This window comes from Columba livia, chromosome 20 (assembly GCF_036013475.1).
Source record: "Columba livia isolate bColLiv1 breed racing homer chromosome 20, bColLiv1.pat.W.v2, whole genome shotgun sequence".
Lineage (NCBI taxonomy): Eukaryota > Metazoa > Chordata > Aves > Columbiformes > Columbidae > Columba > Columba livia.
The window spans coordinates 929,048-952,130 of record NC_088621.1 but is presented as its reverse complement, the minus strand read 5'-3'; the positions used below and the strand labels follow the sequence as shown (position 1 = coordinate 952,130).

At 52.9% G+C, this 23,083-nt stretch overlaps 1 protein-coding gene across 1 annotated transcript; it reads right to left on the bottom strand.

Annotated features, from left to right (window-relative positions):
• Positions 1 to 478: 478 nt before the first annotated feature.
• Positions 479 to 22,582, bottom strand: AKAP1 (A-kinase anchoring protein 1). Its single transcript, XM_065036655.1, has 11 exons — positions 22,449 to 22,582; positions 10,024 to 12,241; positions 8,081 to 8,214; positions 7,408 to 7,534; positions 6,699 to 6,829; positions 5,330 to 5,507; positions 4,965 to 5,115; positions 4,284 to 4,351; positions 2,780 to 2,853; positions 2,204 to 2,269; positions 479 to 2,072 (listed from the first exon to the last, which is right to left on the bottom strand). Exons 2-11 carry the CDS (start codon positions 12,215 to 12,217, stop codon positions 2,013 to 2,015), a joined length of 3,183 nt encoding a protein of 1,060 aa, XP_064892727.1. The 5' UTR covers positions 12,218 to 12,241; positions 22,449 to 22,582; the 3' UTR covers positions 479 to 2,012.
• Between the last annotated feature and the right edge of the window lie 501 nt (positions 22,583 to 23,083).

The following is a 23,083-nucleotide window of genomic DNA, read 5'->3' as shown; positions in this document are numbered from 1 at the left end:
GAACCGCATGTGTGCGCATCCACAGACCACAGCGGCGGAACGCGGAGCTGAACCCTCTGTTCAGCGCAGCCCACACAGGGCGTGTGAACACCGAACACTGCACAGCTTCTCCAGGTGCTCCAGCACCGTCCCGGCGACACCGACCCACATGGTCGCAGCGCTTGGCCTGAACAAGAAACCCGTCAACACATTAGAGGAAATTTTATAGCCCACACAATAAAAGCAAACTCCCAAGTTTCAGTTTTCAACACAAGAGCGTGATAAAAGGGACATCCTGAGACCAGAGTAAACCAATTCCACAAACATCTAACAGTTTCAACATCCTCCAGTACCAGCGCTCAGACTAAAGCTTTCTAATAAGTAATTAATCATAAATATAACCCCAGTTTTCAGCTGGAAGTGAAAGGAGCCCCAGGAGCTCGTCCCTTCCCAGCCCTGCAGCGCAAGAGGTCCAGAAATGAAGGCTTAGGCAGCACACTTTGATTAAGACAGCTTAAAATTAGAGCTTTAATTGAAATGGAAAGAAACATTCCAAGAGGATATGTTTTATAGATTTAACTGAGTTACCCAATTTAGTTTTCATTGGATGTTACTGCAAACATGAACGTTAAATCATGAGCACCGAACAAGAGAGAACTCAGAAAAAGGAAATAACCAAACCGTATCAGAAGGGGTTGGACCAAATGCTTTTGTAGGCAACTATCCAAAGGGGTGACACACTGACATGTCAGCTCGGGGATGTGGGGACACCCACATCATCCACCAGCAAACCCTCCCAGGACCGAGCACAGCACCACTGTCCTGGCAGCCGTCTTCTCTGCCAGCAACAAGTCCCAGCTCAATACATATCTAAAATGATATACATTAGAGGGCATATGTTCAAGAGTATTAAGTCAGCTTAAATTACTTGAGCAAAATTTTAAATATGTGACAAATCTAAAAAGGAGCAAAAAAAATGGAGAGAACACCACTGCAATATGAATGCCAAGTTGTCACTTTCTTTTCTTTTTTTTTTTAAACAAATCTGTACAGCAACACAGCAGAGAACGCAGTGACCACAAGAGCAGAGGGCGACCCGCAGGAACGCCGCTCCGCGCACAGCAGAGCCGAAACACTCCCAGCATCCCAGTGCTCATGGCAGCTACCCTAACGCACTCCAAACCGCTTCTACCTACGCAGGACATTAGGGTGTGAAAAAGTTTCTGTAAAGTTCCCTTTGTTTCCAGTGTTTTTTCTTGTACAAAATATTACAATATTTTTTTTAATATATATTTACAGACTTGCACAGCTAGAAAAATATAAACTACAATTGGGCTTGGCAATCAGTTCTTTTCTTTAAATACATGACATTTCAGAGCAAAAATTGTAGTGGTAACACATCCTGCACTTCAAGCGTGTGCACAGAGCAGCTTTCCTCCTAAACCCCGAACCGCAGCGAGACACCGGCCACAAGCGCAACGAGCGCAACCTGCCTGCCTCCCGCCTCAGGAAGACAGGATGGATGCTGTTTGTGCAGGTTAGTGGCACAATATAGAAAAATCCATAACTGAACATTAAATTCCTTAATAACATTCATTAATTTCATACACAGAGCCTGTTAAAAAAGGACAACCGTTGTATCGTTTAGGAAAGGCAGACGCTAAGTTCGTGGGGCATTGCACATCCTGAACAAAAACGTGACCACTGTTCACATTTCGGGGCATTCTCCAGGTTCAAGGAAGCCCCGAGGTTTTCAGGCGTTTCTCATTCAACTTCCGAGCAGAGGCCAGGAAGGATTTTTTGCTTTAAAGCTGCAGTATCTGTCATTATGGCTTTGAACACCCGCCGTTCACCGCGATGGGGTCGTGTCCCGGGAACGGTAACAGCTGCGCAGAAGGAGGTTCAGGCGACCAGGAACTCATATGCAGGGTAAAAGGGTCTTGGAGAGGTTGCCAAACCAAATCGTAACAGTGCAAAACAACATTTCTTCTCTTTTCTCTGCAGAAAGAGTTGTCAAGGCATCTGGGACATCGCTAGTAGTCAAGCCACTGAGCAAACCCTCTTTCCACCAGAGTTCTGTTTACTGACACCATCTAGAGAGGTGAGAAAGGAGAAAGGTGAAACCACCAGCAAGAAACATCAGCAAGTTCCTAATCAACAATGAAAAGCCCACATAATCATAACTCTAACAGCTTTGAAAAAATAGGTATATCAACATACACACCTCATCTCCCGTCAAGTTCCACAGCTGAATCAGCGGCAGCCCTGTTGCACTGTCATAATTCGTGACCTGCAAACACAGAAAAACATGGGCAGTGATTCTGGCCCGAGTCACGGAGGCGCGAGGTGACGTCCTTCGCTGCACAGCCGGTGCCCAGCACTTCACCCCACGTGCAGGGAGGGAAGCGCAGCTCTGCCAGCAGGCAGCCGGGGCACCGCGGGCAGGTTTGCCCCAGTCCCTCAGATCCACACCCTTGCAAGATTAACGATGCATTTGAGCACAACGTTAAACCAAACAAGGTGTGAGGTGAGCACACACGCCATCAGCTTCCCACTCATCCCACTTAACACACACGGACAGCTACAGCCCTTACGAGAAGCACTTGGGAAGAGGGAATCAGCCCTTCCCAGCCCTGATGCTACACAAGGAGGTTCTCAGCACCAGGATTTCCCAAGGAGAACCCTGCCCAGCAGGCAGGCTTAAAGGCTCTGCCTTTGGTTTTAACACACACGGCATGCAGAGAGGACAAGGGCAGCATTTAAATGGGCGGCAAGGCTTTTGCAGACAGCTCTCGCGTACCTGCGCCACCAGGACTGCGCCTCTGGTCATCTCCCTAACAGCGGCGTCAGCTTCGGGTGAAAAGTGATCCTCGTCTTGGGAAAGGAAAGAGCAGGAGAAAACAAATCAGATACTCAGAGGCTTCAAAGGGCAGAAGGAACTATTGAACTAATCTTGTCCAACCTCCTGCACAAGTCAGGCCAGAGAATCCTCACCTACCACTGCTGCAGGCATTTGCTGAACCCAGGCCATTAAGCTGGAGATCACAACGTGTCTCACCTGCTGTGCTGCTGCAGGATGAAGTGCTTCCTAAAGCCACTAGCTAAGTCAATGTGAACACAAGGGGCTGATGAATTAGGAGGCTTTAAAGACAAGAGCATACTTGTGCAGCACCTTGGAACTGTCATTACTATTTTGATCTTTAAACTAAGCTCAGGGCGCTCAGGACGGCACTGACCCTGCACAGAGCGCAGTGCTGTCAATCGGAACTCAAAAGCACTTGCACCCCAGGCTGCACCGACCCGCTCAGACCTCCCGGCCTGCCCGGCGTCCCCGGGGACTGCTGCCAACTCCGCTCCCCCGCAGCACGAAACCTCTGTGTCCCTGGCAATACAATCTGCACTGTAGACGTAAGTGCTTTCAGTATGGGGGAAAGCTGCTTATTTCCTACCAAATTGCTGCAAAATCAGGTTTCTCCATTGTGCTCTCCACCCTGAGACCATCTCCAGCAGCAAGTGAACTCCTTACAACCCCACAAACACCACAGGAGGTCCATTACCTCAAGGAACAAGCAGAACTTCTGCTAGAAGCAGATTAGACCTGACCATCCATCCACAACAGAGCCAGCGCGTCCTGCGGCCACCCACCCCGGCGGGGACACCCGCCCCGTGTCCTGCAGCCACCCCCCCACCCCGGCGGGGACACCCGCCCCGCGTCCTGCGGCCACCCACCCCGGCGGGGACACCCACCCCGCGTCCTGCGGCTGCCCTCCCACCCCCGCACCAACACAGCCTGCAGCTCTGACACTATCGGAAAAGAAAAAGCCACTGCTGAGAAATGCTTTCTGCTTTGAGTGACACTTTCCCAGTGCTTGGGGGGCAGTCTTTTGAACACAGAACTATACACATCCATCACTTTAGTATGAAAATGCCAGATATTTATCTAGTAGATTAAAAACTGAGTTTGCATTTACAACTACTCTACAACAGGAGGCAGATTAGTTACAGCTACTTCCCCTATACCCTGCCAGTCCTGCCAAGTGGCTGTTTAGGCAAGTAATTCATTCTCTCCTCCACGCAGGAAAAAGCCCAGACATTTATCATCTTTCCCCTGGAGTCTGACAGGTTATGCCATGCCAGCACATTTAGAAGAATCAAATACAGCTGTTCCAATCCTTGCTCCAGGCACAGCAGAGGCTGCGCTTGCAATAGCAGAGCTGTTTGGACACAACCGCTGCCCGAACACGGCTGGCACCCGTCGATGCCGCGGGAGCGGCGCCGGCTGCACGGCTCCAGAGCTCCGTTACCTGGAAGCGGCACCACATTGTCGAGTAAAACTTCTGCTCCTTGGAAAGGCAGTGATAAAAAATCAGACCTGAAAGAGAAGAGAATCAATCAGAACAAGAACATGGCTTTAGTTACTCCTGTATTCTTAAAGGTGACATTGATTAATCAACTGCTCTAACAGGAATTCGGTTTAAAATTGATTAGATTAAAAAAATATACTATTCTCGCAGCAATTTAAGCAGTGATTAGTATGCCAAGCTGGATTTGGCTCCAAGAAAAGCCACCTCCACACTGGAGGCTGCACTGCTTTTCTCCCACCTCTGGGGCACTATCAAGTATTTAATGGGCTTGTGTAAGTGAATCCTTACCCAACACGGCTCTCCCAGCCAGGGGGCCGGTGCAGAGAATCTGAATCTGACTCCCAGCTCACCCAGGAGCTACACTTTGGGGCCTCCTGACGGTATCCCATTGCTCAGCTCCACACAGAAGCAGCAGAAATCGCAGTTTCCTCTCCCCTTCAAAAAAGCCTTAGGAGAGCTGCTTGTGCTCGCAAGGAACCCGCACCCGCCGCCCCAACAAACCTGCCCACCATTTCCCGCCTCAGCTGCGGTAAAACCCATAAGCAATTCAAACAACACAGCTGCCTGTGATGAAGATTCAAGCCAGACACGGCCTCAGGCCATGGAGGAGCAGCTAGAGACCTGATTTGTCTGAGTGTGTCGACCTTCACTTTGTCGTATCCTCCATAGTCCACGTATCTGAGCTCTACTTCACCGGTCTCTTCGAAGTAGCTGATCACTTGAGCCCGCAGCCATGCCCCGTCCAGGCCTGGCGCCGCACAGATAATACCAACTGCAAAACAAGAGCACAGTGGAGAAAGCCTCAGTATAAATGGATTTCAGGCATTAGAGGTGCTGCACAGTTATCTACTGAGAACCAACAGCATTTCTTCTGCTACTTCCATCTTCTTTCACCAGCACCCACACCCCCAGCAGACCGGGCCCAACTTGGGGGCGTTTGGCTTTTGCATGACCCTGGAAGGTTTGTGGGCAACCAAGCGACTTGCCTTCTACTGGAGTCGGCAGGGTTGGAATTTCAGGCTGAGAATAGCAGGCGTACATCTGCTGGTCCAGGCTACGCAGGACATGGAACGTGGGGTGTGTGTGCTGCTGCAGGAACATGTGCCCCGCATCAACCTGGTTTGCCACGACCACCTCTACGGTGACTCCATCTGGGAGGAACAGCTGCCATGCGAGGAAAGAAATTCCCATTAGCGTTCATTGCAACACGAGCTCCATTCGCAACAACTCCCTGTTCCAGCAGCACCTCCTGACACTCTCAGCCCTGGCTGGGAAAGCCCCGGCACGCTGCGATTTCACTTCCAAAGGCTGGTTTGGATCAGGAGCAGAGAGCTACTCGCTGTTACTCCAAGCTGGAAATCGGAGCTGGGGTGGGGCCCATCTTGTGCCCAGACTATCAGCTCAGAGCAGCTGTAAGACCCATTTACCCCAGAGAGATCAGGGAGCACAGTCAGAACGGTGCAGGTCAAGTCACGCTGCACTATCGCTACAGCACAACTCGCAAGGATTCCCTGCCCACAGGGTTTTAAACGTCGAGGTAATCTTCACAGGGATTGTCCAAGATTTGTCAGAGGCCTCATTTTCAAAGTAACTTGCCCTGGTTGCTAGAGAGCCCTTGTGTTGGGCAGCTTCTCAGCATTCCTGTGCTCAGAATACACCTAAAATACCTTTAATTTCCTAGCATGAGCTCACTTCTCCAGAATCAAGCTTGTCTTCATATCTACACAGACAGTTATGTGCACAGGTACTTCATAGATTCTAGTTGCCTGATGTAAACAGAGAAAAGTTTTCAAGTATCCATCCAGCAAAACGAGCCTGAAAACTCTTCTGGGAACACCGACACAATAACCTCCTTTAAGTGTAATCAAAGGCCACAGGAAGTGGAACATTTTGAGAAGACACGCTTCAGGATTTAGGGACAATACCAATAATGGTAACGGATCAATGTGGTATTTTGACCTCATAGCAAGCGGCCCTTAAGCAGAGGGAACAGATAATCAACTCAGCTCAAGACTGAAGCACTTTTTCCTCTGGCAAACATTTAGTCTGTAGGCAAATGCCTACGGGTGAGATGTGCAACTGTGAGACTAACCAGTCTGGTGAAACACTGCTACAGTCCCAGGGCGACCAAGAGAGACCTCAGGGCCTCGGGACGGCCGGTCAAGGGGTCGGGAGCACCAGCAGTGTTCTCCATCCTCAACTGGATGCAGGGGAAACACGGCGACAGGTGAGGAAAAAGCTGAGGCGCTTAATGCCTTTTCTGTTTCAGTGTCTATTAAAGTGAAGCAGCCGCACGGACACAGCGCACTGCGACGGCAGCGACCACCGGCGGCATCGCCAGCGTGTGGCACTCACCCAGGCGGTCATCAGGAGGGAATGCAGCGTCAGCGGCGTTGGTGGGGGTATAGCGTAGATGTTGGTGAGACACAGCTCTTTGAACTTCTTGCCAATCAGGCTCAGTACTTTTTCTACTTGTTGCGAGGAGCCTAGAAGACAGAAATCCCGCAAGAAATACAGAAATCCGGTAGCACAGGTATGCTGAGGACGTCCTCACCCCCACCGCATGAAGGAACAGAGCTACCAGAAGCCTTCTGTGCTACATCAACGATTTAAGTTTTAATAGATCAGGCATGTAACCTGTTATTGGACCAACATGAGCCACTCAGACTGTCAAGGCCCCAGTTTCAGCAGCTTTAGCCTCCAGTATCAACCCAATTCACTGGCAGACATTTTTCAGCCACAATTAATCTAACACCCTTCAGAGTCAAGACTGCGTTTGCTGACACACAGCCCATGGGTTCTCCTTCAAGCCTGAGCTGACCTGCAAAAGGTGTGGGTTAAACTCCAGCAGCGGATGTTCAAATGCATTCTGACCGCTGGAGCAGAGGGTTCCCACGCCAAGACACAGGCGGCTTGGTGTACACGTCTACTGTAACGGCCTTGAGCGGAGAAGTTTTGTAAAGCACTAGACTCACAAAGCCACTAAATCTGTTTAAATTCCTTGCCCATCTAATTAAGGCTCCCAAGCTACATATTAGACCACGAATAAATAAACTCCACTTACCTTCGATGTGACAGACTTGGGAGTCACGGAAGTAAGGTAGTGTTGAGACATAAATTTTGGCACCAGACGCTTGCCTTAAGAAGGTCATGTATCTGCCTTGTTTGCCAATCAAGCGGCCAACTAATTCCTTTAGGAAAGGGACAAGAAACAACAGTCAGGAAAAGTAGATCAAACACCCACATCCCCAGCTCCTGTAGCACAAGGCCAGGCAGGACAAATACGAGGCAATGCTGGATCAGCACAGAGTTCAGCTGGTCTGAACCCAAAAGCAAGCTCACTATAAAGACAGAGACACAGCAGCATCACAGAACAGCTCTGGTGAAACATAACCCTCATAGGTAGGGGAAAGAAAAATAATCACCTACTCTTATTAACCGCGTACCCTCAAAGCCTTCTGAAGGCTTTCAAAGCATCAGACTAACAGATTGGGCTGGAAGATGGGGAACAATGAGTCCAACAAGCACCGCTGCCCCGGGTGTAGCCCTGACATGCCTGTTGTTCACAGCTGTGTACCGGCTCATCACTCCTGTGCGTCCTAACGGGAGCAAAACGCTCAAATCCCCTTTCATTCGCTGTTCGCCTCCCTGGGACGGCACCGAGCCAGCACCGAGCCAGCACCGGGCTGGAGGAACCAGAGGGCGGCAGGAGGCGCGAGCAGCCAGCGGCCAGTTACCTTCGGGACCTCTATTTCCCAGATAACGTAGTCAGACTTGCTGGATTCTCCTCTGAGCTTAGAGTTCTGGCGAGTCACCGTCTTCCTCATGGCACAGCCACTGTCCACAAAATCCGTGTCATTCACATCCGAACCTACAAGACATACACACGTGTCAGCATTCAGACAACCCAGCTACCAGACACAAGGCCATGAAAACACATCACTTCATAGCGAAGTTATATTGAGCTCTTCCTATGCATTCAGTCGGGATATTCCTGTACCGGGTTCTCCAGTATTTCAGAAAGGGCAAAGCCCCGCACACGCAGCCTACCGCAGGTTTCCTTTTACTCCTGAAGAAGAACCCGCACGTCTCTGGGAACGCAACAGAAGGGGCCCCAGTTCCGCTGGAGTCCTCCAAGCGCAGGGACATCTCACACTGCAGCAGGGACAGGACACTGCAAGTCCAGGCTCCCGGCTGAGCGAGAGCGATGCCAACATCAGCACCACTGGCTGGGGCAGGGCACCGATTGATTGCCTCTTGACCAAACCTGCCAGACGCCTGAGGAAACAAGGTGCCAGAGCTGAGCCATGTTTTGCTCCCAAAGCTGATACCAGGAACATTTCTACTCAAGAAGGGGACAAACTCAAACAGCTTCCTCCTGGTCAGACCCCAGGTACAGTCAACGTAACACAAGGTTCATTCTTCCTCCAAATTCACAAGCAGAAGCATGAAAATCCTTGCTTGCAAGTATTCAGATCACCCAGTGCAAGACCAATGAGAAAAAACACACCCAAAAGCTGCTTCGCAGTGCCACGTCTGCACCAGTAAGACAGGCCGGGTGCCTGGGAAGCCCAGCAGCGCAGCCGCCTGCTCCGGGCCGCCCCGGCAAGGGGAGCGTTCCACCCAGCCCGCGCGCGCAGGCCAGCGCGGCACCGCTTCTCCAACACAGCCACGCGACCGGCTTCACCGCCGCATCCCCCGCCATGCCCCGTCTCAAAGAGCTCTCAGCCCTTGTCGTCCCCCGGCTCCACAACATACTCCTGTACCTTCTCGTCACACCAGCATTCACAACAAGGCAAAAACGTTTTCCTCCTACGGTTACTCTCACAAGTGAAAATGTTTTGTGGGTTTAATCCTTATTGTTGGTAAACTCAATCCCCATGTCTTGCAACAATCAGCGTTCCAACTACTTTGTAGCAATTACAAAAGACATTGTGTCAGTGAGGGCTGTTGGCACCACAGGGTCCCATGAAGGATCTTAACACCCATCCCAAGGCCACCGGGTCAAGGTTTGCTCAGACGGCTCCGTGCTCTGCCAGGCACACGCCATCCAGGATCCAGAAGGCAAAGGCCACGCAGAGACAGCTGGTGGAACTCCATGAACACTGCTCCCTGTTGGGATTCCTTGGCATGCCCATATCCTTCCAAGCAAAAAGGCTTCAGAGTAATTGGTCTTGCAACCAACTGATTCTATCACAATCCATCAGAGCTCTTCCCTGGTTCACCCAGCAGCACCTCAGAAACCTGCCTTGCGGCTTCTTTCAGCAGCAGCCCGTAAACACAGATCAGAACCCAGGCCTTACTCGCGGGGCCTGAACTGAAGCAGAAGGCATTGGTGCTGGGTTTTAGCAGGTCTCAACCAGCCCGGCCTACACCAGCCACTGCACCCGGCTGCTCAAGCACAAGCTGAGCTTTAGACAATCAGCTTTGTGCTGTAAGGGGATCAGCCTGGTCACCCCTCTGCAGTACACCCTGAAGATCACCCAGCTACCGCTGCATCCTATGGGGATGCAAATTCTGAGAGCAAACATGCCCACCTGCATGCAAGGGCTAAATATTCATCTACTGGGGAAGTCAAACATGAAGAGGATTTACGTGAACATGTTCTGAAGCAGAAGGGTTACAGCACAAAAACCACTTGTTCACCATGCGTTTGTAGGAGGATTCTTAAATCCCTTACCTCCCGAGTGATCTCCATCCATCCCTGCTGCTCTGCTGCACTCGTGAGCCAGGTCTGGCCCATCCTCGTTCAGTATCCCATTGCTGTATGGCACTGTGTTGTCCTCAGGTAGCTTCAGAGGAGGATTTTCACTTGGTACTGAGCTCTGCTCAGCAGATGCGCTCAGTGAGTCCAAATGCTGGCCTGATGCAGCAAACAGCATTGTGTTCTGCAACGGGTCCTCCACACCTGTCCCACTGTCAGATGTGTGCGTGCTGTACCCAGAGTCCTCCATAACCAAAGGTGACTTTCCCAGTGACCCTCCGTGGTTCTCCACAGTCCTGTCGACTGCTTGGGACTCGCTGCACACGCTGTTCTTCACCTGACAGTCTGTTGTGTCTCCCTGAACAGGTCCAGACAAACAGCCATGTGTTAAACAGCCGGAACCTGTCACACTCCGATCCTGTTCCTCCCTCTGGGTGGATGTCAGTACCGCAGCAACGTTCTCAGCTGCTCCCATAGCTTGCTCCGCAAGCACCTGACCAGAGGACACAGCACTTCCTTTCTCCAGAGCTCCCTCGGCTCGGCTGGCAGCGGCTTGGCAGGTCCGAGCGGACACATCACCTGCAGCACCAGCCAGCACATCCTCACTGCACACGCTGCTCTTCATCCAGCGGCCTCCTGTGCATCCCTGAACACAGTCAGATAAACAGCAGTTGGAACCTGTGACACTCCCAGCCCGTTCCTCCATCTGCAGAGATGTCAGTACCGCAGCATCGCTCCTTGCGGCGACGTTCACAGCCATTCCCGCAGCTGCCTCAGCAAGGACCCGACCAGAGGAGACAGCACTTGCTGTCTCCAGAGCTCCCTGGACTCGGCTGGCAGCAGCTTGGCAGGTCCGGGCAGACGCATCCCCTGCAGCACCAGACAGCACAGCCTCGCTGCACACGCTGCTCTTCATCTGATGGTCTTTTGTGTCTCCCTGAACAGGGCTGGACAAACAGCCGTGTGTTAAACGGCTGGAGCCTGTCACACTCCGATCCTGTTCCTCCCTCTGGGTGGATGTCAGTACCGCAGCAACGTTCTCATCTGCTCCCATAGCTTTCTCCACAGGCATCTGATCAGAGGACACAGCACTTGCCATCCCCAAAGGTCTCTCAACCCGGCCGGCAGCGGCTTGGCAGATCCGAGCGGACACATCACCTGCAGCACCAGACAGCACTTCCTCAGTTGCTGCCAAAATGACCTTGGAAATGATTTGTATTGCTACTTGCTCAATTTTCTCAACTTCTTCCTTGTCCAAACTCACTCTTCCAATCTTCTCTCTTTCCAACCCATCTCCTTTTGGCTGTGTGCCTTCCTCCTGACACACAGGTACAGTCCTGGCAACTGCCTCAGACAGCTCTTCTTCCCTGGACCGCTCCAGGCAGGCAGGCTCCAAGCGAGCCGGTAACACGCTCACTGCAGAATCCTTGTGACTTGATACAACTTCATTACTCAGAAAGGCTTGTGAGGTATTGGCTTCCTTCTCCGGCCCCAAGCAAAGGGCTGTCACAGAGCCAGTATCCGACGGCACCACTTCTGGCACCTGGCTTTCCTTAGGAGGCTTAAACGAAGAATCATCTGACTGCTCTGCTTTGCTGATCTCCTCCGCGATTCCCAAAGACTTTTGCGTCAGCGCCACTGATGTTGATGGCCACTGATCTTGGTTTGCGCTGGAGCCTGAGTCAGGCCTAAGGCTCACTGCAGCGCTGCCGCGACACGTAGAGATTAGAGGGACAGAAACACAAGCAGGGACACCGCTTTCATCTTGAGATCCTATCGTTTCTAGTTTTTCACTGTCGTCTTCAAGGGCGCTGGGCTGAAGCATCGTTACGGACGGGTCTAGAAGGTCCCGTGGGAGATCTAGCCTCTCGTGAGCTTGACACAGAAGAGAGGGCGTCATCGACCCCGCTGACAGCAGGGAGGCTGAGGTTTGATTCTCTGGGCATTCCTCTTCCGAGGAGAGAGGCCGTCTTCGAGGAACACACGCTTCTGTGTTGGGCGATGAATCTTTCACTGGCACTTCTTCCTGCTGCTCTTCTCCGATCACTATTGCTTGTTTATTGTGATAGCTCGCATGCTTTTTTCGTCGGGAATAGATCCACCAGTAGCCAAGAAGCGCCAGCAGTCCAGGTATGGCATATGGGATGACACTGCGGAACCGTAAAGCCATCTTACAGAGCCTCAGCAACTGTATCTAGAAAGAGAAACAGAAGCCATGTTAAAATAGCCACAGGGAAGGTAAGAGGAAGGCTAAAGTTTCATGAATGCCTTGAGGTGTTTCTATCAGCGTGAACAGGCTTGTTTTCCAGCTGCTCTCTAAATTCACATCTCTGCTCTACCAGCAGACCACAGAACAAGATCTTTACCTAACGCCGGGGATACCTGGGCACTCCTCACCACCATACTCATTAACTTCACCTTGCCTCACCTTTACACTTCAAACAATTTCACCTTCTTTCTCCCGCCTCCCGTTGGCAGGTGGGTACCGCCCGCAGGACAGCACCCAGCACTGCTCCGGACGGGCTGGGCTCACACGCAGCCGTACCGCGAGCATGCCAACGCAGACCTGACACCGCGGGTCCCCCAGCTCCCCGCTTCACAGGCGGCATCGCATTCCCAAGAGGTTCACGAGCTGCCAACACACCCCTCTCTAGAACAGATACAGCTGGCTGAAGGTTTGCAAACGTTCTCATCCCCGGGCACAGAACTGCGCGGTGCAGTAGGAGCCAAACAGCACCACACCACTACTCCGCTTGTATGGACACAGCGCAAGAATTCCTAAACAAAGAGCCACTACAGCCTGACAAAGCAAGTGTTTCCTCATAACCAGAAATGCCTCTAAAAGATTTTGCAACGGTGAAGATGGGAAATAGGCTATAACACTTTTATAACAGCATATTTGTCTAGAAGAACAGCCTGGATAGAGACAGTACTACTTAGGAACGCAGCTCTGAGGTTTGTCCTACACCTCGATCAACTCCATTGACAGCTGCTGTTCCTCTGTCCAGAGCTGAACTGTCTCTTACTCTGGAAAGCATGTTACCCGGCCCTGCCCGCACACCACTGCGCTCCTGCAGCCCCGGGCCTCACGGGGCCGAACCGCCCCTGCCTCCAGGCCATTCCACAGCTGGAGCACAACGTGCACAGACCAAAGCAGCTGATGTTTTCGCTGAGCAGGAACGAAAGCAAACCACTGTGTGTCTGACACGGCTTGCACACCACAGACCTTTCTCCAAACAGGCCTTAATGCTTTTGCCAACAAGCAACAAAAATAAAGATTGTTTTCATGAGATAGCGAAGTCCTAAAAATGGGAACCACCCTCTGGAAAAGAGCATTATCTAGTTCCTCTTGAGAGGCACAATATTTCTTAGACAAGAGAAGACAATCGAGTCAGTCTGTCAACTGTGCTTAGTCTGTCTCAACCGGAAAACCCTTTTGTTATCAGAACAAGTGTTCCGACCACGGCTTCCAAACACAACTCTCCTTCGGGGCCTTGATTGTCACGAGTCGATTACATTCTAGCTGGGGGACACAACACGCCTCCCCCAGGCTCACACCGAGCATCCAAGCCTCCGATAACTTATCATTCACTCTGGGTTTCCCACCTCCAACCAGCTGCACACCGGCCTCGCTTCCCGTTTACAGAGCCCTAATGATTGAGGCAAGTAAATAAATGAATGGCAAAACCAGGGAGCAGACAATTCATTGCTCAATCTCAAATCAAAGGTCAGCTGCAGACAGGATTTGAGAAACCCAGGAACACCTCCAGCATATCGCAAATGAGGTATTTCAGTTGATCGGCATGGGAAACTTGAGTCTACGTCCACTGGACGTTCACGTCTGATATCTTTAACTCCGAGTTACTTCCAGCTGGCTTTACGCAGCCAAGCAGCCGAGCTCACTGCAGAGCACGAGCTTTCGGTTAACGGCAACAGCTGAGATTTGGAATTAAAAACAAACTATGCAATAATCTGGATGTTTGGAACTTTGTAAATGGAAAGGGTGAAGTCTGTACCCTCCTAAGACAAAAGGTTCACATTTATGTTCCACAGCACAATGGCACATTGTGAGCCACTGCAAGTGCTCATCTGCCGGCCGCTGAAGTTGTGCTAATTAATGCTGAACCGCCCTACAAGCGGCCTCACAGGCGTACCACAAACTCAAATTAGAGTGGCTCACACACATCCATTCCCAGCAAGCTCTCCTGAGTCAGACAGCCCTATTATTATCCAATTTCCTATCAAGTTGCACCAACCGTGCAAACAATAGCCCCACACAGCTCTGCAGCGCAGGCAGACGGGAGCACGATGCCCCACAGAGGGACAGGCCTTCCCGGAGCCTGGCACACAAAGCCATTCTAAGAGTCATTTTAAAGATTAATATCATTTAAGATAAAGACCCTTCTGTGATATTTAGACCAGTGGGGACTCATGGATTAGCCGACTGCTCCTTGTGAAGTTTACTTAATGTCGTGGTTTTAATTTGACTAGTTTTGGCAAGAGCTGCGCGTTTGCGTTCAATGGGAATTCCACATCCTTCCACCAGCAGAGAGGGACGAAGGCAGCGGCTCTGCACAGGGTGCCAGCAGACGTCCCAAAGCACTGGGCTGGCGACGGCCAACACCACCAAACGCCTCCTTACACAAACACGGGGGGAAGACTTCGGGGGCCTGATTTTGATATGCTGCTCACAACATCGCTTTTTATGCGATGGTTAGAAGACAGCCGATTTCCAACCTGCTCAGCCGAACGGCTGGGAGGTGCAGCAGACATTTCTCTCTTTTCCTCCACAGGATTGCTCCCAAAGCCCACACGCATTTTCCAACACATTTAAGAGCAACAAAACCCTCTCTCCATTGCCAATTGGACAGCCAGTTCAGGACCGTGGGGACCACGGGATCATTTAAACGCATGGGGGGAGAAAGCCTGGGATTCTCCTGCCAGCAGCAGGACAGAAAATGGCACCTTGTCAAATCGCACGGCGCTAAACGCGGCCAGAGCGGAGGGAGCCGGCGCGACCGCCGCGGGAGGAGCCAGCGGGGACTCCAGCAGCTCAGGGGCTTCGGATCCGTTTGCAAAAGCCAGAACCGGCGTGAAGACCCGGACACCCCGGTGCCGTTTCTTGGCACAGGGGGCCCCGCAGAGCGCACCAGAACCAGAGCCCAGCCCACACCGTATGTGTCACCGGCCACTTCCACGGCGCTGGCACGACAGGAATCCCGTCTAAATGTCACACCTCACAGCAAGGCACGGCCCGAGAGCCGCAGCGAGGACGCCAGACTCTTCCAACTCACTAAATAACCCCCGCAGGAGGTCAGGATGGGATCGAGATGCCAAGGGGAGAGCAGGGGCCGGTCAGCTCTCCAAAGCCGTGTCCTGACTTGATTTATGGAAAACTCCTGGTAAAGATCAGGGACATGAGGACAAGAATGAATACAAACACACACACACACACACACTTGCCTACCTTAAAAAAAAAAAAAACAAAAAACACCAAACAAACAAAAAAACAAGGACAGTCAAACTATTGCACTTGTTTGCATTAGGGTCCCAGAGCAGTTTTAAACCACGTTGTTTCTGCAGCCAGGACAAACAACCCTTCAGTGTACTCGTCCTTATAAGGTTAGAAATGTTTGCAGCACGAGGTTCCAAGAGAAGGCAAATAATTCATTCTCGGGGTTGGAGAGGAGAGTTCAGCAAACACCCGTCCGGGTTTCCAGGGCAGGTCTGCTCCGGAACAAGCTGCTTCAAGCCTCTACAAGCAGAGAGACAGGGACAACGGCCGAGGGACCGAGCCCCGTGCTCAGCGGGGACGCATCCAGCCCGCAGCCCAGCCCCACTGCCGGAGCCCAGAGCAGCGGAGAGCAGGGCTGGAATTAAAGGCTGCACTAAGGGATCACGGAGCAAACATGCTGGAAGCTAAACTGCAAATGCAGCTTCAACAGCAAGGCCAGACGCCTCCCTGCGAACCCTATAGTTAGCGATACAGCACTCGGGAAATAAATACTATCTGGGTGAAAGAGAACCGGACAAGGCTGGCACGGGTAAAGCTAAACAGGACCACGTGGGCTCTTAACATTTTCCATGCTAAAAATAACCAGTAGCACATGCTCTGCCTTACAGGAGGCATAAGAACAGGAGTTGACGAAAACCTAAAGAACTGGAGGCTCTACCATTAAGATTAAAATAAGAGAACTCGCTGCACAGAAACAGTCACAGAAAGGCTGACTTGACCTACCCTTGGCATCAGGCGTGTTTTCATAGAAAGCTGAACTGCACGTGGCACTGCATTATCACAAAAACATAAAGGAGGCAGACAGTCCCCAATGAGGGACCATCTGCTGCTCCCCAGCCCAGTTCAAAAGCCTCTCTGGAACGTGGTTCCAGCTGAAGCCCACAGAGGTGATTTCCCCTGCACAGGTTAGTGACACCCGCTGCGCAGGGAGCGCCGAGGTCACCGCGGCCGTGCTGGCACCGCGGCCAGCCCTGCACCACACGCTCCTGAGCGCCGGGGTGCCGATCCCGGGGCTCGGCAGCCTGTCCCAGCTCTTCTCCCGGGCCAGGCCGGTGTGAAACCATCAAAACCAGCATCGCCCAGAGGCGAGAGCTCAGAAACGTGACTCAGGAGCCACCAACGCCCAGAGGCAGGTGGAAGACAGGCAAGCGCCACACAAACTGGGTGGACTTTAAAAAGAAGTGAACAGGTAAGTTTCTCTGTACTTAAATAAAGTCAAACGTTATGCAGCAATTTTGCATCTGCACCGGTGCTGAACGACAAGAGACACCCCTCAGCAATGCCACCTTTGCACAGCCCAGCTAACAGGGGCTACAGAGCCCAAGTCTCCCCTGGGAACGAAAACTACTGACACCACTCCACAAACTAAAAATATTTAAGAACCAACAGTCCCATTTGCAGAGGGATAAATTATGATGTAAGTAAAAGGCTGAGAAGCTGGTTGTAGAGCTAAACTAGGGCTCTGGAACAAGAAACACCACCAACGCCAGGCTGTCTAATCTCTATGACAAAAACTGCTCTTGGTGCAAGCAGCTTCAGCGATGTCCCTACAACAGCCCACCTCCCCTTTGCAGCCGAAGTGGCTACACTGGTGGCCCAGGCTTTATTAATGTTGCACTTTGCAGTGGCTGTTTCTGGGTATTTCCTCCCACTCAGGAGCCAGACAGCGGCCCAGCACCGCTCCCCAGCTCCACAGCATCACTCCCCGGCCAAAGCACGACCCTGAACAGGTTCTATTTACACACTCAAAAGCAGAGGTTTACAGCAGCAGTACCAGCCCAGCCAAGGTGTAGGTGTTTCTGGTTTAAAAACAAACTAACCAACCCAAACGAACCAGATGTTTTGGAAATCACCAAGCAGCTCACATCTGTGCAAACACCGACCACCCGCACCGCCTCCTGGACTAGCCAAGGTCCTCCGCTGATCCCTCCTGCCATGCACTGAGCCACAGGTTACCCTCTTTAATTAACATTAACCCTATCAGATTATCAAGGTCCTTACTGCACTTTATATCCTATTACCTTACTGCTCCAATCATTTCATTATTTATAGTTTCCCCGGCCAGGCTGGTGTCTCCCTGGGAATCCTGAGTTATAGAGGCAGGTCAGAGCCCTTTCTCACCGCTCTTCCACAAAGCTGTGTCAGATACAGGGCAAACTTCAGAAATCGCTCCTGCACGACTTCACCTACACCACCTTTATCTTGGCCATTCCTTAAAATCTAATGTGGTGGAGGTGGTTTGTTTGTTTGTGTTGGGGTTTTTTTTGGTGGTTTTGTTTGTTTGCCAGTTTTGGAGTCGGCTCCAGAAGCAGAGCCAGACCAAACGCTTCGCTTCTCCACGCTGGCCAAGGGTTTATCACGGGCCAGGGGCCACACGGCCCTTGTTATCACCTGGTTTTAAACTGCAGAGAAAGGTCCGTGACTCGGACTAACCCGCTTGGGCGGCCCTGAGCGGGAACACGGCACAGCCGGCCGGCTGAGGCAGCAGCCGCTCTCTCTGAACAGCTGCTTTCCTCCTTGTCACACCTACCAGCCCAGATTCAACTCTTTTATAAACACTTTTCATACAAGACTGAAGAGAATCAGTCCTCCACGGTACAGGCAAAGCGATCCATGGCATTTCGCATTTGCTTCTACAGCGATGAGGCTAACGCCGCCCCTGCTGTGGGCAGCAGTGTAGTGTCCGCTACAGGTGCGGCTTCTAAATTAAAATCCAGAAGCAACCAGCTAAGTCAAATGCTTGGCGTCTTTATCAATTTACACAAAACAGGCACGCACAACACCCAGGAGCAGAGACTAAACTAACCAAAGCTTCCAATATTCTTCACACACAGGACAAAAAACAGACTCGAACTTTCAAGGAGACAGAATGGTGGGGTTTACATCACAACACACTGATAGGCTGGAGGACAGCGAGCAGAGGCAGCCCCGAGAGCAAACAGGAGAGCAGCACGGGCTCCCGGGAGGTTTGCTGTGCACACACCAGACCTGATAACCAGCTTCTCAAAACAAACGCTGGACTAGGCTTCAACAGCCAGGCAAGAAGCGCTGGGGTTCAGTTGGAAGCCTTGTGCCCCAGGCTTGGCTTGCTGAGAATAAGCCAGAGAACTACACAGAGAGGAAGAATATCAAACATTTGTGAAAAAAGGCACTTTGTATTCATCTACAGCAGGAAGGAACAGCAAAGGTTTCACTAAGAGCCACTCAGACTGACCGAGCAGGAAGATAACCCGGTGCATTAGCAAGCTTGCTATGAGAAGTCACACAACGAGCTTGAGACCTGATCAGAGGGCCACGCTCCGCTTTGATCCGCGTTTCAGCAGCGCCGACCAGCCCTCGCCCCGGCGCTGCCGCGGCTGCTCGCACAGAGCCCTCCCCGGCGGCCGCGGGCGGGCTCCTCTCCCAGCCTCAGCCGTCCTCCTCTAACAAATAAAGCCAAGACACCGACTACGTGACCTTCCTACAGTCACAGCAAGTTGGAGGAAGCACAAGGAACAGAAAACAGGCACTTCAACCCAAGAGTCGAGAGCCCCCTCTCCTTGCGAGGCAAACAGCACATTCCACTCCATCCAGCTTGAATGTCCGAGGGCAGAGATGTGCAGATGTCTCTCCCGTGTGCCTGAGCACCAAGGAATTCTCCCTAACCCTGCATATCAACAAGAAACAGAAAACAAGCCCAAGCTCATAACAAAAGAGGCTCCTCTTTTAGGATGGGGAAACTACAGTCACAGCCCTCAGATTTTTGGGGCTACATACTGCAACCCTTGTTCCAGAGACTTGGAGTTTTCAGCTCACGGTTTCTCCCCATGCGAAGCTAATGCCCCGACACAAGCAGCACATGCAGATCATGAGCTTGTGCCAGGAACTGCTGCTATTTATACACGGGGAGTCCAAACCAGCTACGGCACATGGCAATTTTCTCATCCTCATTGCCAGGTGGCAGCAGAGGTCAAAGGCAATCAGGACTTCTTCAGGCCTGCAAGCAGTGATTTGTTTGCTGAAGAATGATTTAAAATCATCTTTTATGAAACATTAAGCTCTGCTAATAGTAATGTACAGGGCCAGAAATCCAGACTCAGCTTCCAGCCAGGGTACAAAATGCAGGAGCAGCAAAGTTAAAGAGAATCCATGTAGGGGACAATAAAACCCCAGTAAAACAGCTGAAGACAGATCATGTGCAAAAGCAGCGAGTGACACACAAACACGGCACCTGCAGCAATTCCCACGAGAGGCAAACTCAACAGCCCGAATTTCCAGGAAATATTAAGCACCTGCGGAATAAAAGGGCTTCTTCCAAGTATCTGAAAGTGACTGCCCGAAGTTAATCATCGCTTCATGAAATGCAACAGGCATTTGCATTAAGAGTTCCACAGGAGCACTGCAGTTAAAAATCAGAATTTTAAAAAGGCTAGTCATTAGATCTGAAACACCAAACAACTGAAAGTAATTAATGTTTTAATTAATGTTCTTTAATTACTTCTAGATGTTGCTAAGGGCCCCTAGGATACCAGCCCTGATCTTATTACAGACTCCCTGGACACTAGAAATACCTTAAATGGGGTTTTTTACATCAGTTAAGCTCACACGAAAGATGAGAACCATGGCCAAGTGGAGTCTGTTGCTGTTAGAGCATCATGCTCTTCAGATAATTCCACTACAGCAGAAGCATCCTTGCTCAAACACCCCAAAGTCAGGCTGCAAGGTGTTCAAAATGAACACAAGTCTCAGCCTAGCAAAGCCGGCTCTGAATAGCTCCGGCTGCATCCCTCACACTCTGTCACACCGAACTCGCAAGGGGAGCTGCGGGAAGCGGGACCCCACGTACCGCGGTGGGTCTGAACTGCGGGTACCTCCATCCCACACCCTGCGTGCCAAGGGGAATTCCCGGTGCCCAGTTTCGGGCACTCTGGAGTGTCTGGGTTACAGCCACGGCTTTCCAGGCAGTTGATGATCCCCAGTATTAGTATCTCAAAGCATCTCCAGGTATCTCCAAGAAGAAATCTGGTTTCTAGAATGGGTGTGTAAACTCGTGTGACCGGGAGACCTCACCTAAGCAAGCAGCGGTTACCAGAACACACAACAACCGGGCCCCTGCAGCACCATCCATGCAGACCCTCCACCCCAACAAAACCACCCACTGCATGTCTGAGAGCAAACAGCCTGTACCCCCTTGTACGGGGTATTGCTACAACCACTGAGATCCACCTAAACCCCTACTAAAAGGTTGTCATTTCCTTCAGTGCACTGGGCAGCACAGACAAACAAGTGAATCAGTCAAAAAACTCAACCTTGCCACCAAGATACGTGCAGTAAGGCTGTACTACCCCTTCCAGACTCCCAGGTACACGGAGATGACACGATGACAGGTACAGGAGCTCGGGGATGCCTGCACAGCAATCTCACCCTTTGCACAGGGAGCTCATTAACAAATGAGGAGGTTAAGCAGCTCGAAGTGGGCCAGGCCGTGAGCCGGGCGGAGGAGCGAGCTCAGCTCGGCTGCTCCCAGGGCTCTGGGACTGCTCCGGTCCCCGTGCTCCCCAGACGCACCGAAGCTGGCACCACGCGTCCTGCCCGGGCCGCACCGCGCACGGCGCGGCTGGAGCTCAGTGGGTCATTCACAGGCGCAAAGCAAACAGGAGAAAAGTAAAGTTACCATCTCCTGCTACTACTTTCCACAGCAACAGCCATTTCCTTTCACCTGAGACAAAGTCCACAGAGGCTCAGATAACACTCCCAGGTGCTAGCACAGCCACAAGGCAGCACGTGGCCCTGCAAACACAGCAAGTCACAATTACTGCCATTCTGCAGCTCCTCACTTCTCCTTAACAGACAGACTATGGTCAAATGCAGCTTTCGTTGCCATTTCTTACTATGACAGATAATTCTCATGGAAAGTATGCCTTCCCTGAGATGCCTATTCATTCTGTGTTCCCTGCTTCACCGTATAACTTACCAGGCTGCAATAAAGAGCTCAGCCAGACACAGATCAAATTGCCCAGTTCTAGAATAGGAGTAACTTAGATGTCACCTGTTTCAAGGAAGGGAAAGAAGAAAAAAGAAAAGAGGGGGAAAAAAAAGCCACACAGCAAGGATTCTTCCATTCCTCAGCAGCAATAATGCAATTCCTTTGCTCCTGACTGTACTCCACACTGGCTTGCAAACAAATAGAAGTCACTGCCATATATGAAAAGTTTACTAATAACAGTTTTTATCAACTATTAGCATAAAACAAGCAAGCTTGCCATACCAGACATACAAGAGACAGCACAAGACACCCTTAATCTTTACCAGCAAGTCTGCAGCACTCAGGCCATCCCCGCCTCTCATTGCCAAGCAGCTCCAGCGCGGTTCGCGGCGGGAATGACTCACGTTTAGCAGCGACTCGCGCGATCCCGGGGCCCGCGCGGCGGCCCCGCTCCTGAGCGCGCGCCCCGGCCCCGCCGCTGCCGAGCGGGCAGCGCGCAGTAAACACATCGAACAGCAAAGACAGAACTGCCGCTTGTTTCTCCGAGCGAACCTCCAGGCCCCCGGCCCCGCTCCGCTCCCCGGCCCGGCCCCCGCGCTCGGGGCCGCCGGTCAGCCCGGGCAGAGCCGCCGGAGCCCCGGGAGCCCGAGCCCCATGACCCCAGCGCGGCCCCGCCGGGGTGACCTCCGGGCCGGGCCGGGCCCGAGCGCGGCGCCGCTGACCTTGTGCGCGGCCGGGCCGTGCGGGGCCGCTCCCGCTGCGGCCTAACGAGCGGCAGCGCTCCCGGAGGACACCGGCACGGCACGGCACCCCCCGCCCCGCTCCCGGGAGCGGCAGCCCCGCGGGTCGCTGGCCGGCTGACAGCCCGGGGCAGCGGACCCAGCGCTCCCCGAGGGCCCGGCCGACCCCCCGCGGCGGTACCTGCGGAACTCCCGGCCGGTCCGGAGCCCAGCCCGGCCCCGGTGTCCCCGGTGCCCCCGGTGCCGCCGCCCCCGCGCCGAGCCCACGTGCAGCCCGGCCGGGCCGCCCGGCTGGGACATGCAGCCACGCGCCGCCACGCCCCCCGCCACGCCCCTCTCGCGAGAGCGCCGCGAGGCCGCGCCCCGCACGCTCTGCGCACGCGCACTGCCGCGGGAGCGGAGCGCGCTCGGTGCGGGCGCGGTGCGGGTTCCCCGCGGGGTCCTCGGGCGCGGCGCCGGGTCTCCCGCCTCTCTCGCTCCTCTCGCTCGGCGCTCGCGGGGATTCGGCGCGGAGGGGTCCGCGCTCTGCGGGAGGCGAGAGGAGCGGTGCCGCCCAGGCGCAGGCACGCCCGGCTCTGTGCGCCCGCGTCCCGGGCGGATGGCCCCGCGCCCGGCCCGGCCACAGCCGCTGCCCGCAGCCCGGGAGCTGCGGCGACAGTTTCCGCTCGTGGGCAGCCCCGGGGGCCCCGGCCTGGGGCGGCCGATCCACCTCTGCCGGGCGCCCGGGGCGGCTCTTGGCGCCTCTTGCCCGTCGCGGTTCCTAAGGGCTGCAGACAGCACCGGCACAGCTCGGCCCCGTTCCTTGCCGGGACCATC